Source organism: Choristoneura fumiferana, chromosome 30, assembly GCF_025370935.1.
Source record: "Choristoneura fumiferana chromosome 30, NRCan_CFum_1, whole genome shotgun sequence".
In the NCBI taxonomy this organism is placed as follows: Eukaryota; Metazoa; Arthropoda; class Insecta; order Lepidoptera; family Tortricidae; genus Choristoneura; species Choristoneura fumiferana.
In genome coordinates, this window is record NC_133501.1 from 5,569,236 (window position 1) to 5,597,193 (window position 27,958).

The 27,958-nt window shown below is 36.9% G+C and overlaps 1 protein-coding gene and 1 long non-coding RNA gene across 2 annotated transcripts; both read left to right on the plus strand.

Annotated features, from left to right (window-relative positions):
• The first annotated feature begins 807 nt into the window (after positions 1-807).
• LOC141444813 (uncharacterized) lies at positions 808-2,819 on the plus strand. The gene is made up of 3 exons (XR_012453213.1): positions 808-904; positions 1,161-1,227; positions 2,727-2,819. It is a non-coding gene; the product is annotated as an uncharacterized lncRNA (long non-coding RNA).
• A 141-nt stretch (positions 2,820-2,960) lies between these two features.
• On the plus strand, positions 2,961-15,329 carry LOC141444486 (uncharacterized). The gene is made up of 12 exons (XM_074110037.1): positions 2,961-3,690; positions 5,668-5,808; positions 5,881-6,072; positions 6,159-6,353; positions 6,540-6,737; positions 6,927-7,124; positions 7,194-7,292; positions 8,625-8,774; positions 9,509-9,712; positions 12,298-12,544; positions 13,614-13,668; positions 14,885-15,329. Exons 1-12 carry the CDS (start codon positions 3,013-3,015, stop codon positions 15,327-15,329), a joined length of 2,802 nt encoding a protein of 933 aa, XP_073966138.1. The 5' UTR covers positions 2,961-3,012.
• Positions 15,330-27,958: the final 12,629 nt, after the last annotated feature.

The following is a 27,958-nucleotide window of genomic DNA, read 5'->3' on the forward strand; positions in this document are numbered from 1 at the left end:
ACCAGAAACGACCCAGAGCGGGGGTCAAGACCCATCAAGACCTCTCCGAAGAAGACTGGCGGACTAAATTAAATATTTTTTAATTCAACTTAAATATTTTTCAAATTTGTCCTTTTTTATTCCACGTTTTAACGACGAGGCTTTAGTACGACTAATTGTGGGCTAACGTCCACTTGCAGGCTTTTTAATCTAGGTTTACTTAAGGGGTCTTAAGTCCTGTCAGATCCATACAAGAACTGTCAGTTTAAGCATTAAATCGAGATTTAAAAAAGCCTACAAGACGTCCTTAATCAGCCTCATGTCATTTATTACTACTGAGGCGTCAATGAAAGGCTGACTGATTTATTGACATGAAGTAAAACTACCCGCCACCTACACAATTAAACCTTAGCAACTAATGCGGGTATGTCACAATTACAAGCTTTTATTTAGTTTCACCTGTCCCGCTCTGTCTGTCTGTCTGTAGTCAAATCTTGCACGTTAAATTCGACCCACTTTCAGTGGTTGGATTTACTTAAAATTTGGTATACCTACTTATGTAAATTGCGTGACAATACAATATATAATCTGGTACTGCCGTCCTGGTAGTCCGGCCAGGATCGTCTCCACAGAACGGAACTCTTCAACAGCTTGTGGCATCAACTTAAAATTTGGTATGCAAATGTGGTTTGGGTGACAATACAAGTGCAGTCAACAAAAAGTACAGTCAGCAAATAAAGCTTGTATTAAAAATGTCATTTTTAACAAGAACTTATTTTAATTTCAATTTATTTATGCAGCAGGCAATACGGGTGTCGCGAAGAACTATTCCCGGCGTTGTCTGACCCGGAGTACGTTCAGTCCGGTCAGCGACCCCGCGTATCCGGCGAAAGACCGATCCTTCGTCCGGCAAGATTACATACTGGTTAGTATTTTTACACACTTACAACCATTTTTAATTGTCTTTCTGTCTGGGTGTCTGTCTGTGGCTCAATCTGTATGAAAACCAACCGTGTCACTTTTTTATATCTAATGTGACGTCTCAAGAGCGAATTAGCGGGTCACGGTGGGTGCAGGCAGCTTCCAACCGAAGCAGCTGGAGCTTTATGGGGGAGGCCTATGTCCAACAGTGGACTTAAAACTGATATGTTGAATTTTGAGTCATTGTGTTTTTTTTTCAGGTCGTTCGGGTAGACCGGTAGTAAATCGTCCCAGATCTACATCATCTACCTCTTCTTCAGCACGCAAGTGAGTAATCTAAGATAAATAAGCGTAGCAGCCTGATAAACCATTACCCTAGCCGCAGTCGGTTCCGCGTGTTGGCAATAGTGTTGAAAAATATGCACACTGGCGCGTGGAACTGCGCGGCGGTTTTGGAACGATTTTAATTGTCCAGAATGGCCAAGGAGCAGAGCCGCATTCCTTCCGGCGGCACGGTCACAATACAAGTAATAGGCAGTTGATCGACTTCATACTAGCGCCCGAATCGACGCACGCACACAGCCAAGCGTCATTTACACGGCCGCTAACCAATCTTCGCAAAACAACATTACGCAGTGCCACGCCGCGCGCCGCTCATTCCGGTCGCTGGTCGAGTGCTGTGCCGCGCCGGCCGCTCTATTCGCCCCCGTTTCGATTTCGTAACGTGGCTATAGCGCTCGGATTTTTTTTTAATTCGACTGGATGGCAAACGAGCAAGCGGGTCTCCTGATGGTAAGAGATCACCACTGCCCATAAACATCTGCAACACAAGGGGTATTGCAGATGAGCTGCCAACCTAGAGGCCTATAAGACTACTAACTAAGTACTTACTTTATATTTAATAATGGCGTAATTCAATAATAACAACAAGTCGTTTCAAACTTGCCGCAATAGATGCATTTTTGTTTCTATTACTAACTTATAATTTAATTAATAAATAAATAATCGTATAAAAAATCCGGTAAAATTATGTATATCTGATTTTATAAAATGTTAACTTCAAATGCATTAAGTTTGGTTAGGATAACGACAAAAAGATTCGCAATGTAAATGTATTCTGTTATATTACATTTGTATATCTTTATTTTTTTATCTGAAAATAAACAATTTATTATTATATATTATTAAATCGGGTCTATATCGCCTCGCATACTTATTGGAAGTCCGAATGTAATGTTTGTCAGAACGATCGTTTGCCATAACTCTTTATTCTCTGAATACAAAATCCAATAAATGCTCAGAATTGTTATAAAACAAACCTAACCTAACCTATAGTTTTCTATAGGGTGACTATTTAAAAAATCAGAAAAAAACACGGTTTCAGTGGGAAAAAATTATGACAAACGATGATTCGGACAAAAATTACGGTATGACTAGCGAAAAGTATGCCAACTTGGGCGCTCCCTTTTAAATCAAAAACGCCTATTTCCTGAGTCAGGTCATAACTAAAATGAACAATTTCATATATATTTTTTTAAGTTTTAATGAAAAGTAAAAATAATTAAAAAAAATGAAAATGAAAGGAAAGTTACAATACAATACAATACAAAGACTCTTTATTGACACCAGACATAGTAAGCGATACAGACAACAAATTAACGACTATTATAAACTTTTTTATTGTAACTTTAGTGCGTTAAATTAGAACCGCTAGGATTAGACATAAGAAATTAGGCACAGATTTTTTAAGTAGTATATATGTAATATACCTATGAATATTTTTGTTATATTTTGTGATCTATTTAATATTAACCAAATTGTTTTAGTTCCAGTTCGTTTAGAGAAATAAAAAACGAAGCTTTACATAATAAGACAAAAAATATAACAAGGGATTACAAACACCGACAAACGGACAAACCTATACCAAACAATATTGAAGATAATCCAAGAGAAGTTACTGACAACATAGCTACAGATGAAACTAGCAACGTTAATAACAATCCATTCACAATACAACATAATACCGAAGTGGCTAATGAAGTAGCAGATGATGCTGAAGACTGTGCTGCAAGCGTAGTCATAAGAGATGCAGTTGAACCTGATGAAGTCGAAATGAGCCTTGTCTGCAAATGCCACCCTTGCGGCAACTTCTGCGACATTAATGAATACAAGTCGACACATCTAAACGAATGCGTTCCACCCGTAGTTAAATTCGTTAAAGTAACTTGCATTTGTGGTAGAACTTTCAGGATTGAAAAACATCTCTTCATTACTAATGACTTATGCAGACATACTCATTTTAATAACGATAGAACTGTTCAGGAAGATGACGATGTGAATTCAACAATAGAAACATTTAACGGACTTAGAATTAATGATTATGATGATCAATGTCTACGTTTCAATAGTATGGCCGCGAATTCAAATATCAATGAAGAAGATGATAGTCTGGCTATAGACAACATGAATCTATCAACTGAAAATGTTGATCCATCGACGGAAATCGCCATCCAGAATGGAGAAGTATCTCTAATAAGTGGAGAAGATGAAGTAATTACAACTATCACAAACTTATGCACTGAACCGATGGTTGAGACTAGTGCGAGTATAAATACATTTAACGTAAATGGCACAAGTACAAATGTTAGTGAATTTAATGAAGATGAACCTAAGAATCAAGATGCGCTAAACAATGATACAGCTGAAGAAATTATAATTGAACTAAGCGATGAAGAGAGCTCTAAAGAAGAACGTACTTATTTAATGTCACCCGAAGGATGTGAAGACGAGGTACGTGGCATGGCCACAGTTACTTCTACCCCGATATTACCCACTCTTTTACAACTCGAACTCGCTAGGTTTAGAGTCATGATATATATTGCACAATTAATTTATTCAATCAGGCGTTGCTTTGCGGGGAGGTCCATATCAATGAATTGAAACATTTACTTTGCCCACCTGGGATTACACTCAAACAATGTACCCACAAAACATTACTTAATAAACTTTAATCGTCACATTTTTTGTGGGTGGTTTATTTGAGAGAAATAAAGAGGGTACTTGGGGTTACAGTGACAAATTAAAACGTTTGGTTTGTTTCTGGTCTGCATCTGGTAACAATGGTGAACGGTTGTGTTGCTCTGAAGATGAGCTCTGGTTGAGTTCCAAACGCGTCACTGTAATGTGGTGGTGGTGATAGATGGGTTTGTGTGATTTGTGTGTGTTCTTACAGAGTGGTGGAGGAACTGCATGAACACGCATATCCTGCATAAACGTAGTATAATCATATAGTAGAAGATCCGAACTTGAAAAGATCTTCACCGGTCTGATAATAGAATGAAATGTATTTTTATAATAAATTTAGTATTTTAGAAAATATATTAGAAATGATTTTGCTAAAAAATCCTGGACAGGCAATTATTTTTATTTATTTTTTAATGATTTTTAATTAAATGCAGACAGCCCTATATCAACGTGTTCACAATAAAACAGCGCTTACGTTGATGTACAATTTGTTCTATTATCTAATCAAATGAAAGTAACTGGCATCGACATAATAACTGGTTAAGTTTATACCTGGCAACCCAGTAGTTCGTCTAGGTAAACAATAGCAAACCCAACGTCTACATATTCTATATGTATTATACTTTTAAGTTAATGTAAAATTGTCTTATTATCTCGATGATGCAACAAAAATGTATTAAAAAACATTTTTTTTTATTTATTAAAAATAGCCTGTCCATGATTTTTTTAGCAAATCCATTTCTAATATATTTTCTAAAATAATACATTTATTATAAAATACATTTCATTCTATTATCAGACGGTAAAGATTTTCTCAAGTTCGGATCTTAGACTAATAAGGTCGCGGGTGAGCAAAGTATTTTTTTTCAGTTCATTGATATCCGACAGTTATTTTATGTGCGACGTTAATGAAATTCACGATGTCATTTTAGGGAATTCACATGGGGATTCGGTAAAATCCTGGAATTTAAATTCAATTCTAGATAATAATGCAAATTTACTATGTATACGATTGAATCTCGAATGCACTCCAGGACCTCAAGATACAGGCTCAGCCTAGTTTGGGGTCCGCCAGACATCTCTTTTTATGTATACGTGTGTCATTTTTAAGAGAAAATAAATTATTAAATTATTATTATTATTATTAACTGACAGGTCTAATATAGTGTGCGTAGCTGCGGGTAAAGTTCCTGAAGTTCTATTTAGAGCCCTTTTCCACCGACGTCCAGTTTATTTTTATTCGACTGGATGGAAAACGAGCAAGCGGGTCTCCTGATGGTAAAAGATCACCACCGCCCATAAAAATCTGCAACACCAGGGGTATTGCAGATAAAGTATCTACAATGTTTAAAAAATTGATTTTTTAAAGTATTTTAAACTAATTCTTACTTATATTATAAATGCGAAAGTTTGAATGTGTGTGTGTGTGTATGGTTGATACTCCTACACGCAAAAACAGCTGGACGGATTTGGGTGAAATCTAGTATGTAGAGCTACGCTATATTCTCACGGGACAGGGATAAGATCTCAAAATAACAAAGGTTGGGCTTAGTCATGAAATTTGGAATGGTTGTTTTTAATGCAACGTCAATGAAAACCACGATGTAATTTTCAGGAATTCCCACGGGAATTTTATAAAATCCCGGAATTCCAATTCATCTGCTGTATCTAATGATTTAGGCGTGCGAAGCCCGGTAAACTCTAGTTAATAATAAAACTTAACATTTATTTTACCTATTCAAGGTACATTACTACAGTAAAAGTGACGAAGACCCTGACCATAGTGAATTTAATGATGGCAACTCTGACAACCAAGATGAAAGACAGGATGATGATAAAGCAGAAGAGTGTGCTTTACAAAACAACGGGTCTCCAGAAATAACTGTATGTACTAAAGGGTTTTTCTTACAACAGAAACCTACCTTTGTACCTTATCAACTGTTTGATCTGTTTAAGGAACATTACTATTGGAATGTATATAAATTAGTAGTATCAAGCTTGAAGGAAAAATTTAGGAGTAATGTTAAATCATCTCAAGATGAATCTGATGGCGGTAATGATGGCAACAGTGATCATGAAAATGAAAGACAGGACAACAATAAAGCTAAACTGCATACTTCACAAAACATCGAATTTCTACATATTAATGTACCTATTCTTGCAATAATACTAACTATACTTACTAAAATGAATTTTACGATAATTTACATTTGTACGTATTTTATATTTTCAAGGAACACTATCAGAGTAATGGTGGTGCAGCAAATTTATATGAAACATTTGAAAATAATGATGAAGTGATACCTCAAGATGAATCTGTTGATAACAATATTGACAATGAAAACGGAAGACAAAATAATGATAACGCAGAACCACACGATGAAGTGAAAGACCTTGCTTCAGTAAACAACGAGTCTGCACAAATAACTGTACGTACTAAAATGGTTGCTTGACTGAAACTTTATTAATCAATAAATGACTTAAGTGAAGTGCTACACGCTTCGCAAAATAATCAATCTTTACGTAAAAATGTAAGAATCTATTCATTTGATAATACTATACCTACTAAAATGAATTTGGCGATTATTTACATTTATAACTCTTATATTTTCAAGGAACACTATCAGAGTAATGGTTGTGCAGCAAATTTAAATGAAACATTTGAAAATAATGATGAAGTGATACCTCAAGATGATGAATTTGTTGATAACAGTATTGACAATGAAAACGGAAGACAAGAAAATGATAACGCAGAACCACACGATGAAGTAAAAGACCTTGCTTCAGTAAACAACGAGTCTTCACAAATAACTGTACGTACTAAAATGTTTGCTTAGCTTGAGCTTTATAAATCAATAAATGACTTAAGTAAAAGTGCTACATGCTTCGCAAAATAACCAATCTTTACATATATATGTAAGCATCTATTCATTTCATAATACTATACATACCAAAATGAATTTGGCGATTATTAACATTTATAACTCTTTTATATTTTCAAGGAACACTATCAGAGTAATGGTGGTGCAGCAAATTCAAATGAAACATTTGAAAATCATGATGAAGTGATACCTCAAGATGATGAATCTGTTGATAACAATATTGACAATGAAAATGGAAGACAAGAAAATAATAACGCAGAACCACACGATGAAGTAAAAGACCTTGCTTCAGTAAACAACGAGTCTTCACAAATAACTGTACGTACTGAAAATTGTTGCTTAGACTTTATTAATCAATAAACGACTAAGCAGTGTTTTTTTTTTTAGGAAAATAACAACACTATTTGTAATGCAGAAAATTTAGATGAAACACTTAGGAATGATGATCGCATCATTAATGATGAAAATGCAGAACATGATGTCGAGGTACAGTTTGTTCATCTTTTATATTTTGAACGGTGTCTTTATAAGCTCTTCCTGAATTTGTACGTGAAAGTTAGTGTCCTGAAACCGTCTGAAAACATGTTTCAGTCGCCTGAAAGTGGTGCTAACTTGTGGTAATTTTAGATTTACCATTATATGCTAGCCCTTCCTTCAGAACGGCCTACAAACCAATTAATGGATCAAAATACCACCAACGGGACTTATAACGCTAACACACACGAGTAATATTTACCTCGACGTTTCGACAGCATTACAGTGGCCGTGGTCACGAGTAGACTGAAGTGTGGGGTGTCAAGTCTGCCTAGCAGTACGAGTCCTTCGAACTACCCGCACTTGATCACCAATAGTACCGGCACTCGTATCACGAGCTACCCGCACTTGGTCATTTTATTTGTCACCCCATCACACCGACACACAACACTAACAACGTCCGATCGTCCCTCAGAACATTCATCCCGACGTCAACACTTGTTTATAACAGGATGAAAGATGAAAGCTTATATTCATCGTCCCGGTTGTCATTTTTTTATGCTTTCTAATTTCAACTGCTTCACATATCATTCTTGAGTAGAAATGACGTTCCGTGAAGAGAAATTTCAATTTTCAATTTCTGATTCTCCGACTGCAAATGGCTTCAACTGACCAACAGAGCGTTCCGTGAAGAGAAATTTCAATTTTCAATTTCTGGATTCTGAAAACGACTGCAAGTGGCTTATTAAAAAAAAACCGGACAAGAGCATGTCGGAATGCCCTAAATAGGGTTCCATAGCCATTACGAAAAAATTAGGTAATGTTTTTCTAAGGATTTCGTATTTTATACGGAATCTTTCAAGTTTAGGTATATTTTATACCTTAGGCTGCTATTTAGTCATAAACTACTAATAATTCTCAAACAAACTTAGCCGCTATAGTTTTCCTTGAAAGTTTGATATACTTACTACCATCCTGAATTTTTTCGAAATTTTCCACCCACCGGTTTAGATTTTAGAGGGGGGGGGACGCTCGATTTTAATGAAAGCTTGCACTTTAAAGTTGTATATTACGCAAAAAAATCACTGAATCTAAAAATCGTTTTAGCAAACCCCTAATAGTTTTAAAAGACCTATCCAACGATACCCCACACTATAGGGTTGGATGAGGAAAAAAAAATCACCCCCACTTTACGTGTATGGGAGGTACCCTGAGAAAAGACAGACAGACAGACATGGCGAAACTAAAAGGGTTCCGTTTTTGCCATTTTGGCTCCGGAACCCTAAAAATGATTAGTTGTTTTTCTCTTTAACCCATATAACAATATTATTGCTTCTTTTTCAGAACGCGGATTTCAATGAAATGTGTATAATGTACAGATTCGACTTTCTGAATCGCCGTTGGATATCGCGAGGGCCAGGGCAATTGTTAATATTGTTTGACTTAGAAAACAACAGGTGGCTGCTACAGTTCCGACGACTTATATCACCTGGTGTAAGTCCTTTTAGCTAAATCTACTAAACCCTATTTAATGAACTAACTTAGATAAATTCAATACTTAGACCATAATAGTACGGAGAACAGATGGCAGTGGGGCCGAAAAGTTATCGAATGGAGACGAAGGATCAGCAAGCGCAGCGTAGGATGTCCACTAATGAGATGGACGAGATGGATTGGTTAAAGCCGCGGGTTCGAGATGAAGCTTCCAACCGAAGCAACTGGAGGTATATGGGGGTGGACTATGTCTAACAGTGGACGTCCTATGCGTGATATGGTGACGGTGATGAGGATAAACTCAGCATTCAACAGAGCTTTGAACATTTTGTACAGTCAGTAGCAGAAGTGGATGAGCGGTAACGGTTCTCAAGATATTCTACACACGACTCTACTGCAAAGGTAATAAGAGTGTTTAGATTTTGAGCAGCAGAACTGCTCATCTAGCTCTGCTACTGAGTGTATTTATCACGTACAAAATTTCTCTCTGACAAGCATGCGGGTCACCTGATGGGAAGCAATTACCGCCGCCCATGGACACCTGCCAACACGAGGGGTATCACAGTTGCGTTGCAGGCCCTTTGAGATACTGAAAGGGCCGTTTTTAAAGATCTCTCAGCTGTACTGCTCCGGAAACCTATCCCAGGAAGCTGGTTCCATATTTTAGTATATTTGTCACATAAAATAACAAGAGTTTAAGTGAATGTGTGAGAGAGACTGAGCTAACTTTGCAGGAGTTCCGAGTGACCTGGATCATGCCCATCCACCCTGGATTGAGGCTTCAGGAGATGAAGTACAACGTCCGCGCCTGGGAGTGGACCTACCACTATCTGACGAATGATGGCGAGGGAAAGTTCGACAACTTAGCGGTCCGATTCAGGGAAGAAGAGACAGCAAAAGCGTTCCATGAAAAGTTTAACGAAGTGAAGGAGATGGTGGTAAGCTATGATTGATTAGTTTGGAGTCAAAATAAATGGAACATCTGTTTTGCTCCTCCGCCAAGTAGTGAGGCCAAGTCGTGCGAAACAGCTATTCCATATACAGATATTCCATTTATTTTAACATGGACCTCCCCAAAGCGAGTCTTTTTGTATTTTTTATTTCAACTCCAAATTTTTTACTGTTACGGTCATCCCGTAAACCCATATCGAAAATACAAACAGAGGCATGGATGCACAGAAAAACCAGAAAAAGAGACCAGCGCAGGGAATCGAACCCAAGTCCTCAGCATTCCGTGCTGCGTGCCATGCCCCTACACCACCAGTGCTCCCAGCGCTGGTCTCTTTCCTGGTTTTTCTGTGCATCCATATCTCAGTTTGTATTTTCGATATGGTGTTAAGCATTAAAATTCGGATTGTCTAAAATAGCTTACGGCTAAAAATTTAATTTTCAAATCTTTTTTTGCTGACTGTACTTTAGCCACTTGACAATAGGTACGACGATACCATGGTATCCAAAACCAAAATGCTTCAAACCGTCCGTGGATACTTTATAGTGTCGTAAAGTTTAACCTTGATTTTGTGAATAAATCATAAATTATCTACATGCTATTGCTTAAATAGTATTTGAATGAGTAAACATTAATTTACGTCTCAGTATTTATTCTTTATTCAAAACCTTGTAATTAAAAAATTGTGGACACACAGCGCGTTTCGTCCTTCGTTAAAATACCCGGACGGTTAAGGTTGTCGCTCATTCCGGACTGTCAAGTGGTTAGTTGACTGAACTTGCATTGTCCACTTTAGGTAGGTAGGTACATATTATGTTGGGATGCACTCCCAGGATACCTACCGTAAAACGAGGCTACTTTGCCCCCCACTGGGTAACTATGCTCCAGTTCTGTATTTTGTTTAAATGTCTTGCAGGTTGCAGTCCCGGTACCCGATACACGTCCCAATAAATTGATCTACTTTACATAAATACATATATATGAACATACCACAGCATAATAATTTTTAAAATAAAACAAAGATTACGAAATTTGGAGCAAAAATCGGTGCAAAGTAGCCTCGTTTTACGGTACGCGTTTCTTTAACATTAACAGTACACCGTATCATGCCATGACCGTTATAGGAACGTGTCAGGAACGGAATGTCAAGCGCATACATGGCACGCGACGGCCACGGTTGGTTAGGAACCGTACTAGTGGGCATAGGTCTCATACTTTTCAATACAAAGAATATATTTTCATCGCTTTAGAGAAGCAAGGATGAAAATTAAAAATCCTAAATATTTTTTTCCCTTTTTTTTCTCCTCTTTATTAGAAAAAAAAAACATATACAGGCCTATATAATGCAATAAGTACAGCCTATAAGTATTTGTAATTATTTTGTTTTGTTATTTTCTTTTGTGTTTATTATATGTGATTGTTTTCATGTTTTTGGTATAAACTGTAATCACAATACAAGTAATAGGCAGTATTTCGACTTCATACTAGTGCCCGAATCGACGCACGCACACAACCAAGAGTCACTTATACGGCCGCAAATCAATGTTCGCAAGACAAAACTACGCAGTGCCACGCCGCGCGCCGCGCAGTCCGGTCGCTGGTCGAGTGCTGTGCCGCGCCGGCCGCTCTATTCGCCCCCGTTTCGATTCCGTAACGTAGCTAGCGCTCGGTTCTAACTCTTCATACGAATGAGAAATTTTTATGTGATAAAATTCAACAACAAGTCGTTTCGAACTTGCCGCAATAGACGCATTTTTTTTTTACTACCAACTTATAATTTAATTAATAAATAATAATCATAAAATTAACATATTTTGTATCCCTACCCCCAAAACTACACACATACAATAAAAATCTACACACTTCTGTTTTACTTTTCGTAGACGCCAACCATAGCGCTCCGCGCATTTGTAGGTATAAATTTCATTGCTTGTATTGTGCTGTAATGCTGTAATTTTCATTGGTTTATAAATAAATAAATTGACTGACACGTCGCTATTACCGTCTTGTTATGATGAGGTGTAATGCCTAAAGACCTTTACTGTGAATCGTTGTGATACTGACACACACTTAATAGACACATACTTAATAGATTTTTTTTAGTTCTCTAAAATAGTTTCATTCACTGACCGAATCATACTTTGCCCACATTGATCATGTCTAAGTCGATTCGTTCCTGATTCGACACTAATTTCCTAACTGGTCATATTGCTAACTCGTCATATTCCTGATTCGTCATTTTTTTTTTTCGATTTGATTCGTCATATTCTTAACTCGTCATTGTACAGTACCTACATTAAAACTTCGATCTGTTTCTGGCACTGTATTATGGTTCTTATCATTTACCACAGAGGATTTAAATAAGTATTATAATTAATTTTGTGCAGGCAAATGTACATGGTATGACGAGTAAGGAATATGACGAATCAGAAATATGACCAGTTATGAAAGTGTCGAATTAGGAATATTACGAATCAGGAACAATAAGCTCTAAGCCGTATCCCGAATTCCTGACTCTCTAATATGTATTAATTGTATGTGTTGGTGAAATAAATAAATAAATATTGCCCGCAGATTGACACGACCACGCATGCGAGGAGATACCGTTTCGCTACTAGCTGCCCCACTTGGCCCCCCACAAGGGAGGTCTCCTCCCCCTCTGACGTCACGTCCATCTGTGGCGCAGTTTCGCCCACTTTCAACGCGTCGTCGCCTACTTTTGATGACTTGCCGCCCACTGCTGGCGCCATATCGCCGACTGACGGCATATCACCCACTTTTGACACCACGGAGCACATAGCAGTCCAGACTAACCCAAATGGTATGTACCACATTATAATACTAAGTGAAGATAAGCTCCGACGGAGCAGGGCGGAACGGCTTGAATTCACTGTTGGCTTTCCGTTCAAGTTCACCTCGACGATGAACCACGGATGGGTTCGAAACATTCGAGCATGGCTCGACTACAGCCATGCAAGTGTAGCGGTGATCGGTAATGCGCAAAAGTAGAGTAATTGGTATCGTAGGGGACTGAGCGAGACGCGGGGCTGGCAAGTGTAAGCGCTGATTGGCGCGCGACTCAAATAACGGCCATCGCTACACTGACATGTCGTGGGCTGAACTAAAACGAGATTCACCCGTGTACCTTATTAACTGACTGCAAAAAAAGCAGTAACAAGTAATAGTTTTCCAAGGATTTCGTATTTTATACGGAATCTTCCAAGTTTAGGTATATTTTATTTTTAGGCTGCTATTTACTCTTAAACTACTAATAATTCTCAAGCACACTTAGCCGTTATAGTTTTCCTTGAAAGTTTGATATACTTACTACCATCCTGAATTGTTTCAAATGTTTCCACCCACTGGTTTAGATTTTATAGGGGGGGACGCTCGATTTTAATGAAAGTTTGCACTTTAAAGTTGAATATTTCGCAAAGAAATCAATGAATCGAAAAATCGTCTTAGTAAACCCCTAATGTTTTTAAAAGATCTATCCAACGATACTCCACACTATAGGGTTGGACGAGAAAAAAAAACACCCCACTTTATATCTATAAAAAATTATTTTTTATTGTACCACTTTGTCGGCATAGTTTATATATATATCCGTGCAAAATTACAGCTTTCTAGCATTGATAGTCCCTGAGCAAAGCCGCGGACGGACGGACAAACATGGCGAAACTATAAGCTCCGGAACCCTAAAAAAACAGTAACGTCCGCATCTCGGCAAACCTAGTGTAGGATGCCCTCCAGCTAGGTGGTGAGACGATCTGGGAAAGGTAGAAGCGAGCCGAAGACGGCGCAGCACTCGTTGGGGAGGCTTATGCCCAGCAGGGGACTGCTACAGGCTAATGATGAATCCAGTAAAAGCTACCTACGTATATTTCTAGATGGCGCTCCGGCAGGAATACCTGAAAGTCATTTGGACATCATCATGCCATCCACGTAAGTGTCTATGTACCTATTATCTATTTATTTTTCAATTATGTCAGCCTGATTTCTGGTCTGGTGAAGTCGTGGTGGCCTAGTGGTTTGACGTATCGCCTCTCAAGCAGAGGGTCGTGGGTTCAAACCCCGGCTCGCACCTCTGAGTTTTTCGAAATTCATGTGCGGAATTACATTTGAAATTTGCCACGAGCTTTGCGGTGAAGGGAAACATCGTGAGGAAACCTGCACATACCTGCGAAGTAATTCAATAGTGTGTGTGTAGTTCCCAATCCGCACTGGGCCCGCGTGGGAACTACGGCCCATGCCCTCTCATTCTGATAGGAGGTCTGTGCCCAGCAGTGGGACGTATATAGGCTAGGATGTGTGTGTGCAATAAAGAGTTTACATACATACATAATCATCTAACATAACCAGCACTGGTAAGAGTGGTAGGGACCAAATTATTCCGTAACTTAATTAGTTTCTGGCGCTTCACCTCACGCTGCCAAGGTAAGCTTGCTTGCAAATGTAACAAAAATATCTAAGAACCATCGCTAGAAAACCAGCTTTCAAATAAAAAAACCGGCATTCAAATCGGTCCACCCGTTTAAGAGCTAAGGTGCCACAGACAGACAGACACACATAGCGGTCAAACTTATAACACCCCTCTTTTTGCGTTGGGGGTTAAAAAGTGGCTCAGGGGTTAACGGACACACAAACATACAGACGTGAAAACGACTTTGATCTATATTACCTATGTATGAAGCACTAAATATCCAAGACTTGGGAGCAAATCTTTGTACTATGTTATACCTACTTTTATCAACCCTGACGGGAAATCAAACCACTATCTAAGATGACCAGATAGATACTGTGGGGACTGTAACTTGGTAAGAGCTTAGGTACTGGGGATCAACGCGCGTGACTTTAAACTGTTAAGAAATAACAAGGCTAATGTTCCGCTGATTCAGATTTATTGTAGAACTTAAAAATACATTTACATAGAATGGCACCAGCCGCTTAGGCTATCGGGAGCAATCTGTTCTCCCCGGCATGTATACCGCTGTCAATCTGTTTTAAAGTTATATTCTAGAAACACAATATAAAAAAAACCTATCCTTTTATACAAAACTAGGTTAATCTAACCTGCCAGGTGGTCAGTTTTACCACCTGCCAGCGGTATACAGCCTAGTTCCTACAATACACATGGAATTCACATAGTTGTCTATTTCAGATCGGGAACCTCCCAAACCCTGCGAACAGTCAACAACAACGAGGAAATAGTGCATGAATTGAAAGAAATCAAGAACAAACAAAATGAAACTCTTGTTGAGGTTAAAAGAATAGCTTCACTGATCCAACGTCATGATAAAAATAGCGAAGAAAATAAAGCAATAGTGACAGCAACAACAACAAGCGACAATTGTGAAGACGTTCACAAAGATAAAGCACAAGAAAAGAAAAATAACGGAAATCGTAGGGCATCAGTAAGCAATGGAAAAACGTCTGGGTGTACTGGTGTTTTGAAGCCACGGACTAAAATATCCAACGAAAATATTCAACAGAATAACGAGAATAGTCATGATGATGCAAAGATCCAAGCAAAAAAAGAGATAGGTGTAAGTAAAGGAAAAGATAATAAAAATAAATCTTTGAGTAAAAGGAAAGTAATAAAATGACTGTGCCAATTAGTACAGAACCTTCAGAACAACCTAATGGGCCTCCAGCACTTACTGATTTGAGTTATCTTGCTGACGAAGAGATGGACTCTGACGACTCGAATTCCAGAAAAGGTAACGTAACAAAAAATAATTTGCCAATCAACAAAGACGAATGTACAAACAATGAAAATATAGATGAATCAAGAGAAGATGGTACTAATGATACTCAAGAAACACCCAAAAGTGCGGCAAATGAAATGTACGCCATGTCAAAGCCAAGCACATCAGAAATACTTTCTCAACCCGATATTTTAACACAAACTAATACTGCCAAGCTAATGAAAAATGGCCTATTATGTATTGAAAATGAAACTACAAAAACAATAACAGTGACTGTTCTGAAAAATAAAAAACCCGCTAAAACTGAAACTACAACTAACAATACAAACAATGGAGACCAAGTAAAAGAAGATGACAGAAATAAGGATCTGGAAGCAAGTTATGCTTCTGTGAATTCGGAAACCAGTTCAAGACATGCCGCCAAAGAAAATGGCCCCGAATTGGCGAAAGATAAAAAAGATAATAGTTTAACTGAAGAAAAGAGCAAAAATACTGAAGAAGACACTGTAGTTACTAAAATGGAAACTAACATGATGAAGAAAGGGGAGGGAAAAGTAGTAAGGGAAACAAATACTAATGAAATGAATCTGCGACCTCTTCAAATAACAATAAAAATCATGAGAGTATTTTGTAGAATCATATTTTATATGCTTGGTTTAGGTGTCGTCACACTGGTTACAATTCTTTTGATATATTTTTTCGAAGAGATCAGGTTTTCTATTGAGTGCTTGGAGTAGGAAAATAACTAGAAATCTAGATCGTTCAAAATATACTTCCTACTAAAAAAGTGTATCACTGATGTCTCCTGAGTTACGGGACAGAATTACATAGACTAAAAAGTAGATTGACCCAATTAAAAGTAATACCGTTTGACTCATTGAAAAAAAAACTACTTTTATGACTTCATGTTTTATTTCTTTGAGTTAAGTATAAAATCAATTAATAACAAAGACAAATAGATAATTAAATACTAACATTACATAATTGGCGTTGTCCATAATCAATTAACTAAAAGAATTTCATTGCTCACCCGCGACCTTGTGATAGCTAAGTTTATGCAAGATATACGTGTTCATGCAGTTCCTCCACCTCCACACTGTAAGAACACACACAAATCACACAAACTCATCTATCACCACCACCACACCACACAACATCTAACATCTGATCTGGAGTCTAAAGGCGCGGCCACATGCAGTCGCTCGTCGCTCGTTTCCAGCGATAAATCTGGTCACGTGACATATAGCGATAAAGCTGAAAATGTTGAGCTACTGCTGTATGCAATCGCTCGTCGCTACGCTACAAATCTGGTCACGTGACATATAGCGTTAAAGCTGAAAATGGGTTACTGCTGTATGCAATCGCTCGTCGCTACAAATCTGGTCACGTGACATATAGCGATTAAGCTGAAAATGTTGAACTACTGCTGTATGCAATCGCTCGTCGCTACAAATCTGGTCACGTGACATATAGCGATTAAGCTGAAAATGTTGAGCTACTGCTGTATGCAATCGCTCGTCGCTACAAATCTGGTCACGTGACATATAGCGATTAAGCTGAAAATGTTGAGCTACTGCTGTATGCAATCGCTCGTCGCTACAAATCTGGTCACGTGGTATATAGCGATAAAGCTGAAAATGTTCAGCTTCAAAATAGGAAGCAGCAATGTGGTGACACTGATAAACCCATTTTTGGTACTTGTAAACAAACGACATTTCGTCAAGCTTTTTTTTCAAGCAGCCGCCATGTAGACGCTGCTGTTCGTCTACTTTTTTGAGTCACGAGAAATTCGAAATAGGATCACGTGACCAGATTGGTCACTGCAAACGAGCGACGAGCGATTACCGATTTGAATTGCGGTAAATTCAAAATGGGGTCACGTGACCAGATTTATCGCTGGAAACGAGCGTCGAGCAACTGCATGGGGCAGCGCCTTGACATCTATTAGCATAGTGTACGGCTGTGTTGCTCTGAAGATGAGTTCAGTTTGAGTTTAAAACGCTTCAGTGTAGAATGGTGGTGGTGATAGATGAGTTTGTGTGATTTGTGTGTGTTCTTACAGTGTGGAGGTGGAGGAACTGCATGAACACGCATATCTTACATAAACTTAGTAATCGGAAGGTCGCGAGTGAGCAAAAAAATATTTTAATTCATTAAAATTATTACTAAAAGTAAAATAATAAAACTATACCTAATTGCTAGATTAACACATTAATACGTTGCTAGATTTTCCCATATCTGACGACCAGATAGCCAAGTGGTTAGAGAGCTTGACTACGAATCTTGAGGCCCCGGGTTCGATTCCCGGCCGGAGCAGATATTTGTATGAATAATACGAATGTTTGTTCTCGGGTCTTGGATGTTTAATATACATGTCAGCGGCCGATCGTAAAATCCGTCAGATTACGAGATTCCTAGGCATATCGTGAAATGGCGCCATTTCATGAATTTGCTAAAGGACATCAGCCATATCGTTCAAAACTCACCGTTAAATCATTTGCCTAGTGACGTTTAGGCGGTAGTACTATTAGTTATTCTGTAGTTTAGGCAGATCATGAAATTCGCCATATCGGTTCTGGCACTTCGGCGGCCGCTGCCGCGGCACGCTCGCTTCGCTCGCTCGGCTCGTGCGTAGTGGTCACAATTCATACTAACAACTCCTCGCTTCACTCGTACCTAAATTTTTCTTTTTTTCAGCATATCACGATGTACCCGGTATAAAGCTAGGAATATCAACAAATGCGTTGCTCTAATCAATCTGTCGTATTGCTTCTCAGACACATCGTGATATGCCTGGCCAACTTTTAGGCATATCATATGGCGCCTTTCATGATGTGCCTAGGAATTTCGTGATCTGGCGGATTTTATGATCGGCCACCGACATATATTAAAGTATGTATTAAGCTAGTATCAATAGTAGAAGCTTTGCTTAATTTGTGTGTCCCATGATATTTATTTATTTATTATTATACATACTTATTTACATACATTTTCTAGCTCTTATTTAGTGACACTATTTGATTGCCATAATTTCATTTGCAACAATAGCATTTGTCATAAGCAACGTTTGCCATAAAATTAAAAAAAAAGGGTTTTTTTGAAATTTCTTCTTGCAGTAGGTTACATTAGTACTTATAAAACGTTTTTTTTTAATATACTACTTATTTCAGAAATGGCAATTTTTTGCTTACATTTATCGTTTGGAACTAAAACAACAAATTGATGTAGTTGTCCCATGTCATTTGTTTATGTCATAAATGTTTGAATCGTCCTGCAAAATATTTATTACAATTCGACACAGCCGAAAAACATATATATATCAACGCATATATATATATATATATATATATATTTTAATGTTGCTGTAGCTTTTGTATTAGAAATATTATAATTGAATCAAAGTCAAAAAAACTGGGCAAGTGCGAGTCAGCCTTGCGCACGTGGGGCTCCGTACTATTATCTATACAACATTAAACATTAGCAAAAAAAACACGTTTGTTGTAGGAGCCCCCCTTAAATATTTATTTTATTCTAAGATTGTTTGTTTTTTGGAATCTTTTTGTATTTTTTATTTCAATTCCAAATTTTTTGCTACTTTTTCGGTCATCCCGTAAAACCTATATCGAAAATACAAACAAACAATGTATTTCAATGCAATATAAATGTATTTTATTTGCAATGTATTTGTATTTTCGATATAGGTTTTACGGAATGAAAAAGATTAAAAAAAAACAATCTTAATTTGATTGCTTAATAACGATATCTCTTGTCCGGGTGAGCGGTTAGTGTCGATGGAGTGCCGAAAAGTTTCTCGATGAGGGCTACGGTATAGATGTCGCTAGTGTCGCTGCTTAAGTGGCTAAATAAGAAACAACACAAGCTGAGATATGAGGTGCATAGGAGAAATTCATGTCTGTATCGTTGTCTGGTTTTTCTGTGCATCTATATTTCAGTTTGTATTTTCGATATTTATTTTATTCTGTTTTAGTATAGCGGCAACAGAAATACATCATCTATGAAAACTTCAACTGTCTAGCTATCACAGTTCATGAGATACAGCCTGGCGACAGACAGACAGACGGACGGACGGACAGTGTAGTTTTTACCCTTTGGGCACGGAACCCTAAAAAAAGGATACCATCGTTGATGATAATGCAATGCCACGGCACTTACAATTATATTCAAAAAAATATAGCCTTAAGTATGTTTAATATAAGTATCTATGGTTGTTATTGTAACGTAAAGTACAAATATATTGTTCCAAAATGTAACTCAGTGTTCAAAATATAACAAATAATATTTTTTTATTCTTTGCGAGGTGGGTAGAAATGCTTTTTTATACTTAGTATGTAAAGAAAATTAATAATGTTTAATATTATAATTCTTTATATAATAGTGAATAATGTTTTCCGTCGTATTTTATCGGATAAGTTCGTGTTTATCATGCTATCTCAATCAGCGCCAGTAAACTTCAGTAAGCTAGTTGAGATAGCAAGATAAATGCGAACTTTACCGACGAAATACGATGGAAAACATTATTCAATAGATCTGTACCCTTAGTGTAAGTTTTCGGTTACAAAATACGCCTCGATTGCGTTCGCGTTAAAATCTCAATTTGTATGGAAACACGAACAGCGCCTCTAGCGGAACGTTTGCGATGTTCGTGTTTCCAAACAACAAGGTACTGTACCAGTGTGGATACGATAACAACACACGTTTTTTTTTTTGCGTAGTCATGTACAGTTACAGGCAGTGCCACGAGAGTTGAAGTGAATGATTATACGCACAGCTATACGTTATGTCAATAAAATGTATAAAAAGGGTAAACAAACGCCATTTAGCCGACCATAGACATTTAATGATGCGAAAACCTGGAATCTAATGCAAAATAATTAATCTGTTCAGTAATTCAATTAATTTATTAATTGAATACATCAAAGTATTTTTGTCTAATTTATTATTTACAATACTTGATTTAATTCCAAAGACTGTTTATTCAAGTATAAAAGCAGTAAATGTTTTTTTAATTTTAAGGTACTTACCTAAATAAATTATAAACGCTTAGTCAATCGAGTATTAATCGATTTTTTAGATATCAAATTTTCCACCATCCCTATATACCCTACGCTAGTCTATGCTACTACAAATTATACATGAGTTTCATTCAAGAAATAACGTCATATTTTGACGAAGATTTTTTAAATGAAAATTAAATATTGAAATCAAGTGAATTTTGGTGAAAAAAGTGATTAGACGTCTAGTTAAAACGCACGAATTTTAGATGAATGTGTTATTGATTCGATGAGGGAGTGTTTATACTTACAAGAATTTTGATGAAATCGGTTTGTTTACACTTTCCATAAATTGGATTGACATAACGTATACAACATGTCGTATCGTGTAATGAAAGGGGTGACACTCTTTCCCGGCCCGGATAATACCAACATGGAAATACCGACCCTGTTTTTCGTGTACACGCCTATAGAAGCTCCTGTCAGTTTCTATGGGCGGGTACACAAAAGACAGGGCATTTCAATGTCGGTGTTATCCGGGCCGGGAAAGAGTGTCACCCTAATGAAAGCAGGATTGTAACATTTACTCATTAATGAAATTCTTCTTTTATACAATCAAATCTTTTGGTAGCTGGACAAATTCTTATTCTTTAGGCCAACGAAAGTCGGTACTATTGATTGACCCAAAGAATGACAGTAAGTAAAGCCAAAATTTTAAAAAAAAACATTGTACTTATTTATTAATGACAGTATATATATATATTTTTAAATGTAGTAGATTTTTATGGTAGTCGAACAAAAAACACCAGAATTGCCTCCTATATCGTAAATAATCGAAAATTCCTTTTTATAATGATAAATAAAATCGATAAGGTGTAATTTTTAAAATAAGGTCACACGGATTACGTATTGATAGTTGAGGTATTCCCGACATGTTTCGAACCATGCCGTGGTTCTTTTTCAAGGTGAGCTCGAACGGAAAGCCACTGCAACACACGTTAAATACCTACATGAGTGATCGTGTACCTTATTTTATTTATTTATAGTTATTTATGTGTCTCACGGTAGTTTTAATTCATAGATATAGTTTACATATTATAGCTTTTAATGTACTTTTACAATGCTAAAAATATGATTATAATATATTGAACTCGTTATCATCTTACGTATACATTTTACATACAGTTGAAGAAACTGGATGGAACTTTTTTCATTAACAATACGGTATTTGACAATTCCTGATGTTGCTATATCTTAATATTATTATGAAAATATAGATAAACAGATAGTGTTTAGCGAAGAAAAAATTTTAAATCGGTTGAAAATTGGATTTAAAGTGATTTTTTGAAAAATCAATATACCTGTCTCTTTCTCAAACGCTTTTCTCTATGCAGCAAGTATGGCGGTACTGGCGTGTGACGTCACATGCCAGTATGTCTTTCTCTGTCTAATCTTGAATTTCAAAGCTTTATAACTTTGTTATTTGTAAAGGTAGCTTAAAAATTGTTTTTCTATTCGATAACAGGCATTGTGTAGTTTTAATTTATACAACATATACAAAATAGTCAAATACCGTATTTCGCTAGTATTTCATTGGAAAATGTATGGGATGTCAACATTGTCAACATGACATTAGTAGCACAGATTCCACCTTAGGTTGCGATTCAGTTTCCTTGACTGTACATCCGTACAAAATCCGAAAAACAAAGAGGTGCTAGCTGGACCTACGCCCTCTGCTTGATCGGCCCAGGGCTTTGGTAGAAAAATCATATTTAAGATTGGTTTTTGGAGTATTTTTGTATTTTTTATTTCAACTCCAAATTTGTTACTTTTACGGACATCTCTTGTCCGGATGAGCGGTTAGTTCAGAATTTCAGAAGGAGTGTTGACGTTTCTCGATGATAGCTAAACATAGATGTCGCTAGTGTCGCTGCTTAAGTGGCTAAATAAGAAACAAACAAGCTGAGATATGTGGTGCATAGGAGAAATTCGTAGCAGCACGGAATGCCGAGGACCTGGGTTCGATTCCCAGCGCTGGTCTCTTTTTCTGTTTTTTCTGTGCATTCATGTTCCAGTTTGTATTTTTGATATTATTATGAATCATATTTGTTTATAAGATTGTTCAAAAGCAGTGTTTTGCAGCACATCGGCAGCGGGCCGCAGTTTGACGACCACTGACCTAATGTATCTATTTGTATTTGGGTTGATCAACTTGTTAGTGTAGCCACAAAACAGACAGGTACAGAAGTCAACCTCATGTATGTACTTCACTTTTCATACCTACACTCGGTGATTGCTCTAGGGTTGTCAACTATGTGGCTTATGCACAAAAAACTATTAGTATCTAGTTGTCGGATTTATTGTTGAGAATGAAACGGGAAGAATGGAAATATAAACTAATAGTACCAGTAGTATAAGTTAGACGACCAGATGGCCTAGTGGTTAGAGAACCTGACTACGAAGCTTGAGGTCCCGGGTTCGATTCCCGTGTCGGGGCAGATATTTGTATGAAAGATACGAATGTTTGTTCTCGGGTCTTGGGTGTTTACTATGTATTTAAGTATGTATCTATCTATATAATTATATTTATCCGTTGCTTAGTACCTATAACACAAGCTTTGCTAAGCTTACTTTGGGACTAGGTCAATTGGTGTGAATTGTCCTGTGATATTTATTTATTTATTTATTTATAGTAACTAAAATATTTTAATGTTAATTTGTTATATTACAATTTTTTAAATTTGTCACAGAAAATATCTTGCGACGATTTCGACATTGGCGAAATGCACGATTATTATATTTAAAAGTGTAATAAATTCGCATTCTCCATTATTGCACAAAAAAGTTCATAGACGCGTGTCTCAAGCGGATGGCACTCGCGCTCGCACTGGTCCCAACCGGTCCGAGATATCGTGTCCGTGAGCAGTGTCTATGTGTGCGTTGCTCGAGCGTACTTTGTATGTAGATTGATTTCTGTGTCTATTTTGTGGTGTAGCTTGTTGCCATGGAAACTTCTCCCAAGTTTCTAGTTAAAAGTATTATATTATGGTGTACAAATCCACTAACAGTTAGGAGCTGAGACAGTTTTGAGGCAATTCCTTCATGGCTCAAGCTAATAGTGTAAATTGCAATTATATTTCTAACAGTGTATCAATGTTGTCTTCTGAGTTACGGGACAGATTTACATACACTAAAAAGTTGATTGACACATTCGTTTGTTGTATTTAAATAAATATTTATGTTAAATTGATATTTTAAGTAATTATGCTAGCACATTTACTAAAATTAAATTAACTATTTTTAAACTCATTTCACCTTAAAGAAATTAAACTTTTATATGTGTTTTATGTGTAATAAAGAGCTATACTTACTTACATACACACTTTCTTTTAACCCTTCGTCTGGTCCACCATTTTGCACATTTGGCTTATGAGCGAATTCCAGCAGCGGGAGGGCAAAAAAATTTCTTCATCTGGCAGCCTCTATTTTGGATATTTTGGCTTATCTGGCGCAGGGTTCCAACGAGGCACTTAGTTCTAGCTTAAGCTTTTTAGAAAAGCTGCAATTCAACTGCTTTTTTGTATGAAACCTATGCAAATGAGGTATATTTTTCGAATCACGGCAAAATACTCTATCAGATTCTACACAGATATTATGCTTAGGGTGTAAAAATAAAATAACATTCCACGTCAAACAGAGATAAAGAATTTTTCCCAATTTTGGTATAAAAACTTCCTTAATTATTAAATAACACATTTTTTTTATTCAAATTTGCATTTTATTTACAATAATATAATTATACACTGTTTGAAAACATAGACTGAAAAAAATCACATAACCCTGTACATTTTTTTTATCAGTAGAAGGTTTACAAAAAATCGGCCCTATAACAGGAGCCCCGCGCAAGTGAACACGGAAGAGTGAAGTTTCTATGAAAATAATACTTTGTTGACAATACTGACCAACCTATAGCTTGTCTTTGTTCAATGATCTCGCATTGCTATGTGTTAGAATAGTGCAGATCCAGTTTTAGGCACGCAAATACACATAAAAGCAGAGTCCCAGGGTTAATATCTTCTGCATGAAAATCAAAAAGTATCCTTTCTCTACCTAACCTTGACCTAGAGCTAAAAATATGGCACTAAAATTTATGCAGTAATAGGTAATTTCGTATATAGAGTGGGCTGAATTTTGTGCTGTAGGTATCTATAGCCATAGCTATACCTACATATACTTTTCAAGACAAGTCTAGTCAAAATATCTTTATTCAATTTACGCTCTACAAGCACTTATGAATGTCAAAAAAATCTAACACCGGTTCAGAAAAACCTCTGTTGAGAAGAATCCGGCAAGAAACTCAACGAGGTATATATTTTTAACAGATTTACTTTTTTCTGTACTTATAAAGTTATCCCTTCCCCCCAAATTTTTAAATTAAACAAACAAGTAATTTATTGAATCAGATGTTACCTTGCGCAGGTTTTTCAATGAAATTATAAACAGTACTTTGCTCTCCCGCGACTTTATAATACTTCACACACACAATTGAACTTCTTCGGAGGTGTGTGCAGGTTTCCTCTCGTCATCATGTTTTCCTTCACAGTAAAAGCTCATGGATTTCTAAAACTTAGAAGTGCGGGCGCAGGATTGAACCCGCGACCCTCTGCTTGAGAGGCCATAGGGCAAAACAACTAGACCACTACGGCTTTCTTTGAGTTGCCATTATAGGTAAAGCCCGGTTTACATTCATCTGTCGTGTTGTGTTGTGTCGTGACGCATCAGAACGGTATCGGTGTCATGGCTGCGTTTACATTTTTATCTGATGCAGTGTGTTGTGACGGCTTGTGTTGTGTCGCATCACACACAAGCATAGAGAGGGGGAGAGAGAGAGAGAGAGAGAGAGAGCATCACGAAACAACGCGACAGATAAATTTGAACTGGGCTAAAGTTTCCATTATTCCTATACAAGGTTTTCAAATTCAAATCATTTATTCTGTAAATAGGTCGCAATGGGCACTTTTACGCATCATTTTTTTAAACAGTTACTAGCGCTTTCGTAAAGACCATCATTGCCAAGAAGAATGCGCCCCAAGAAGCTTGGCACCTGTAGGAGAGAACCACCTGTAAGTAGTATGGGAGATAGCCAATTAATGTAAAGCAATCGAGTGGGGATAGAGGGGCGGGTCGAAGCAGGTTATAACCTAACTAACAAAAAGTTGGATGATTCCCGACATTGTCACTTCAAAGTTTGATATCTCAAAAACGGCTGAACTGATTTTGATAAAAATCTAAAAACCATTGCTAGAAAACCTGCGTTCAAATAAAAAAAACCGCATTCAAATCGGTTCAACCGTTTAAGAGCTATGGTGCCACAGACAGACACACATAGCGGTCAAACTTATAACACCCCTCTTTTTGCGTCGGGGGTTAAAAACTAGAGCGTGTCGGACACGCCCTGGAGAGGGTTCCGTAATATATAAGTTAAGCTGCTCTTAAGATACTAATATTTTTGATAGATCCTGAATTTTATCAAGCCGACAAGTAGAGCTTTTTCTCAAAAATTACCGTTAAAGTCTACATTATTTCTTATATTATATCAGAAGGCTAAGTGCATAATTTATGGTTGGCGAGAAATTAAAAAATAAAAAAGATTGAAGGCGCGCAATTTATTATTGTCGAGTCTCGAACTTTTTAAAAAGTGAAAAAGGCCATGGAAATGTCGGCACAAGTTTATACGACTTGTCAGCCAACTCAACTGTTATTTTGTTGGAACTCAAGCCTTTTTTTATTGGATCTGAAACAGCTTGTGGTGTGTCGGTGGAAAAATACACCTGCTGTTTTTTTTATTAAAAAAAAGGCGGGAAAGCGTGAAAAATTTAATTGGAAAAAATTAAATGTTATAATTTATTTTGTTGAGAAAAGGTTTGTTCTAATTTAGTTTTTTCCTTCATGTCAGGGAAAAGCTTTATATTAGACTCGCAAACTCGTCCGTTTAATTCTCATACTCAGCCAGCAATTGCCTACTTCCAGGCCACGACAATAATCTACTATTACGAGTCCGCCCCGGGCAGCAATTTTGGGGGGCGACAAAATTCCATAATAAATAATACTGAATAATATCTAAATAATAATATATTTCCAGTTTTGTCAACCTTTATACGATTCGGATTACCTAATTATGTACTAGAATGAGCACGAAATTTTCTATTACCGTAAAGCGCTTCAACTTTTCCCTCTGGCCCCAACATTGCCTGATTCGATTTAGAGTCGATGACTAGCACCCTTCTAGGTTTTTAAACTTTTATCCCCCGTAATAATAATTCCCGTGTAGATAAAAGTTTAAAACCTATAAGAGTGCTAAGTTATCGACTCTAAATCGAATCAGGCAATGTTGGAGCCAAAGGGCAAAGTTGAAGCAGTTTACGGTTTTTATAGCGGCAACATTTCCTATTGTTATTGTTACTTATAATGTGTCATTGCTGTTATAAATAAATTATTTTCTTTCTTTCTTTCTTTCTTTTACTTATTCTGTGTGACGATATCTGCGAATCCCCTATCTACAATAATGATATAGTGGGCATATACTTTTCAATACAAAGAATATATCTTTGCTTATCACGTTGTTATTACGGTCATGGTATGATAGGTGTACTGCTGTTTCGGCAAAATATTTTTCGCCAAATTTCACTTCCCAAAAAACTTATCGCAGTAGTTTCATTTCCCTAACGAATCTTTAGCATATTAACATTTCGCATTTTTTTGGCATAATTTTACATTGTCAAATTTCATTATGACCAACTTTTATTAAGCAAACGTTATCTTTTGGTGAATATTATATTTCAAAAATATGTTTGTTCAAAATGACACTTCACACGAACCAACCACAGAAACGAACTGCAATCAGAAAAGTAGGTTAGGTTAGGTTAGAACTGCGACCCCCACAGAAACGAACTGCTAGGTACCAGAAAAGTAGGTTATTATGCCATGCAATATTTTGGGAAGGGTGCTTTATGCCAAACGATACATTTGACTAAATGATACTTGGTAATATGAAACATGACTAAGTAATTATTTTTGAAACAATAATTTGCCAAAAAAAAATTTACTAACTGTAAAATTGCGATGAGTTGTTTCAGCAAAATGTTTTTTTGCCAAATGATAATTTAAGTAAAATATTTTGGGATGTGATAGTTTGGGAAAAGTTTTTTGCCCATACATTAGTAATCCGGTACGCTGTAATGAGTAGAGACATTTATGCTTAGTTAATGCGACCTAAGTACTTTTGGACGCCTCATCATAGGTAATCATTAATAATGATAATTTTAATGGATCAGGGAGTCAAGGGAGTGCTTGACTAACAACTATACTTGGTTTGAATAGGTATTTAACTAAATGTAAACAAACTTCAGCTGTCAGATTTGGTGCATTCAAGGTTTTTATACATTTTACTTACTTATCTATCATATCATTATAATATGAACCACATAGACTAGTGTAGGTACCTATGTCAATAGG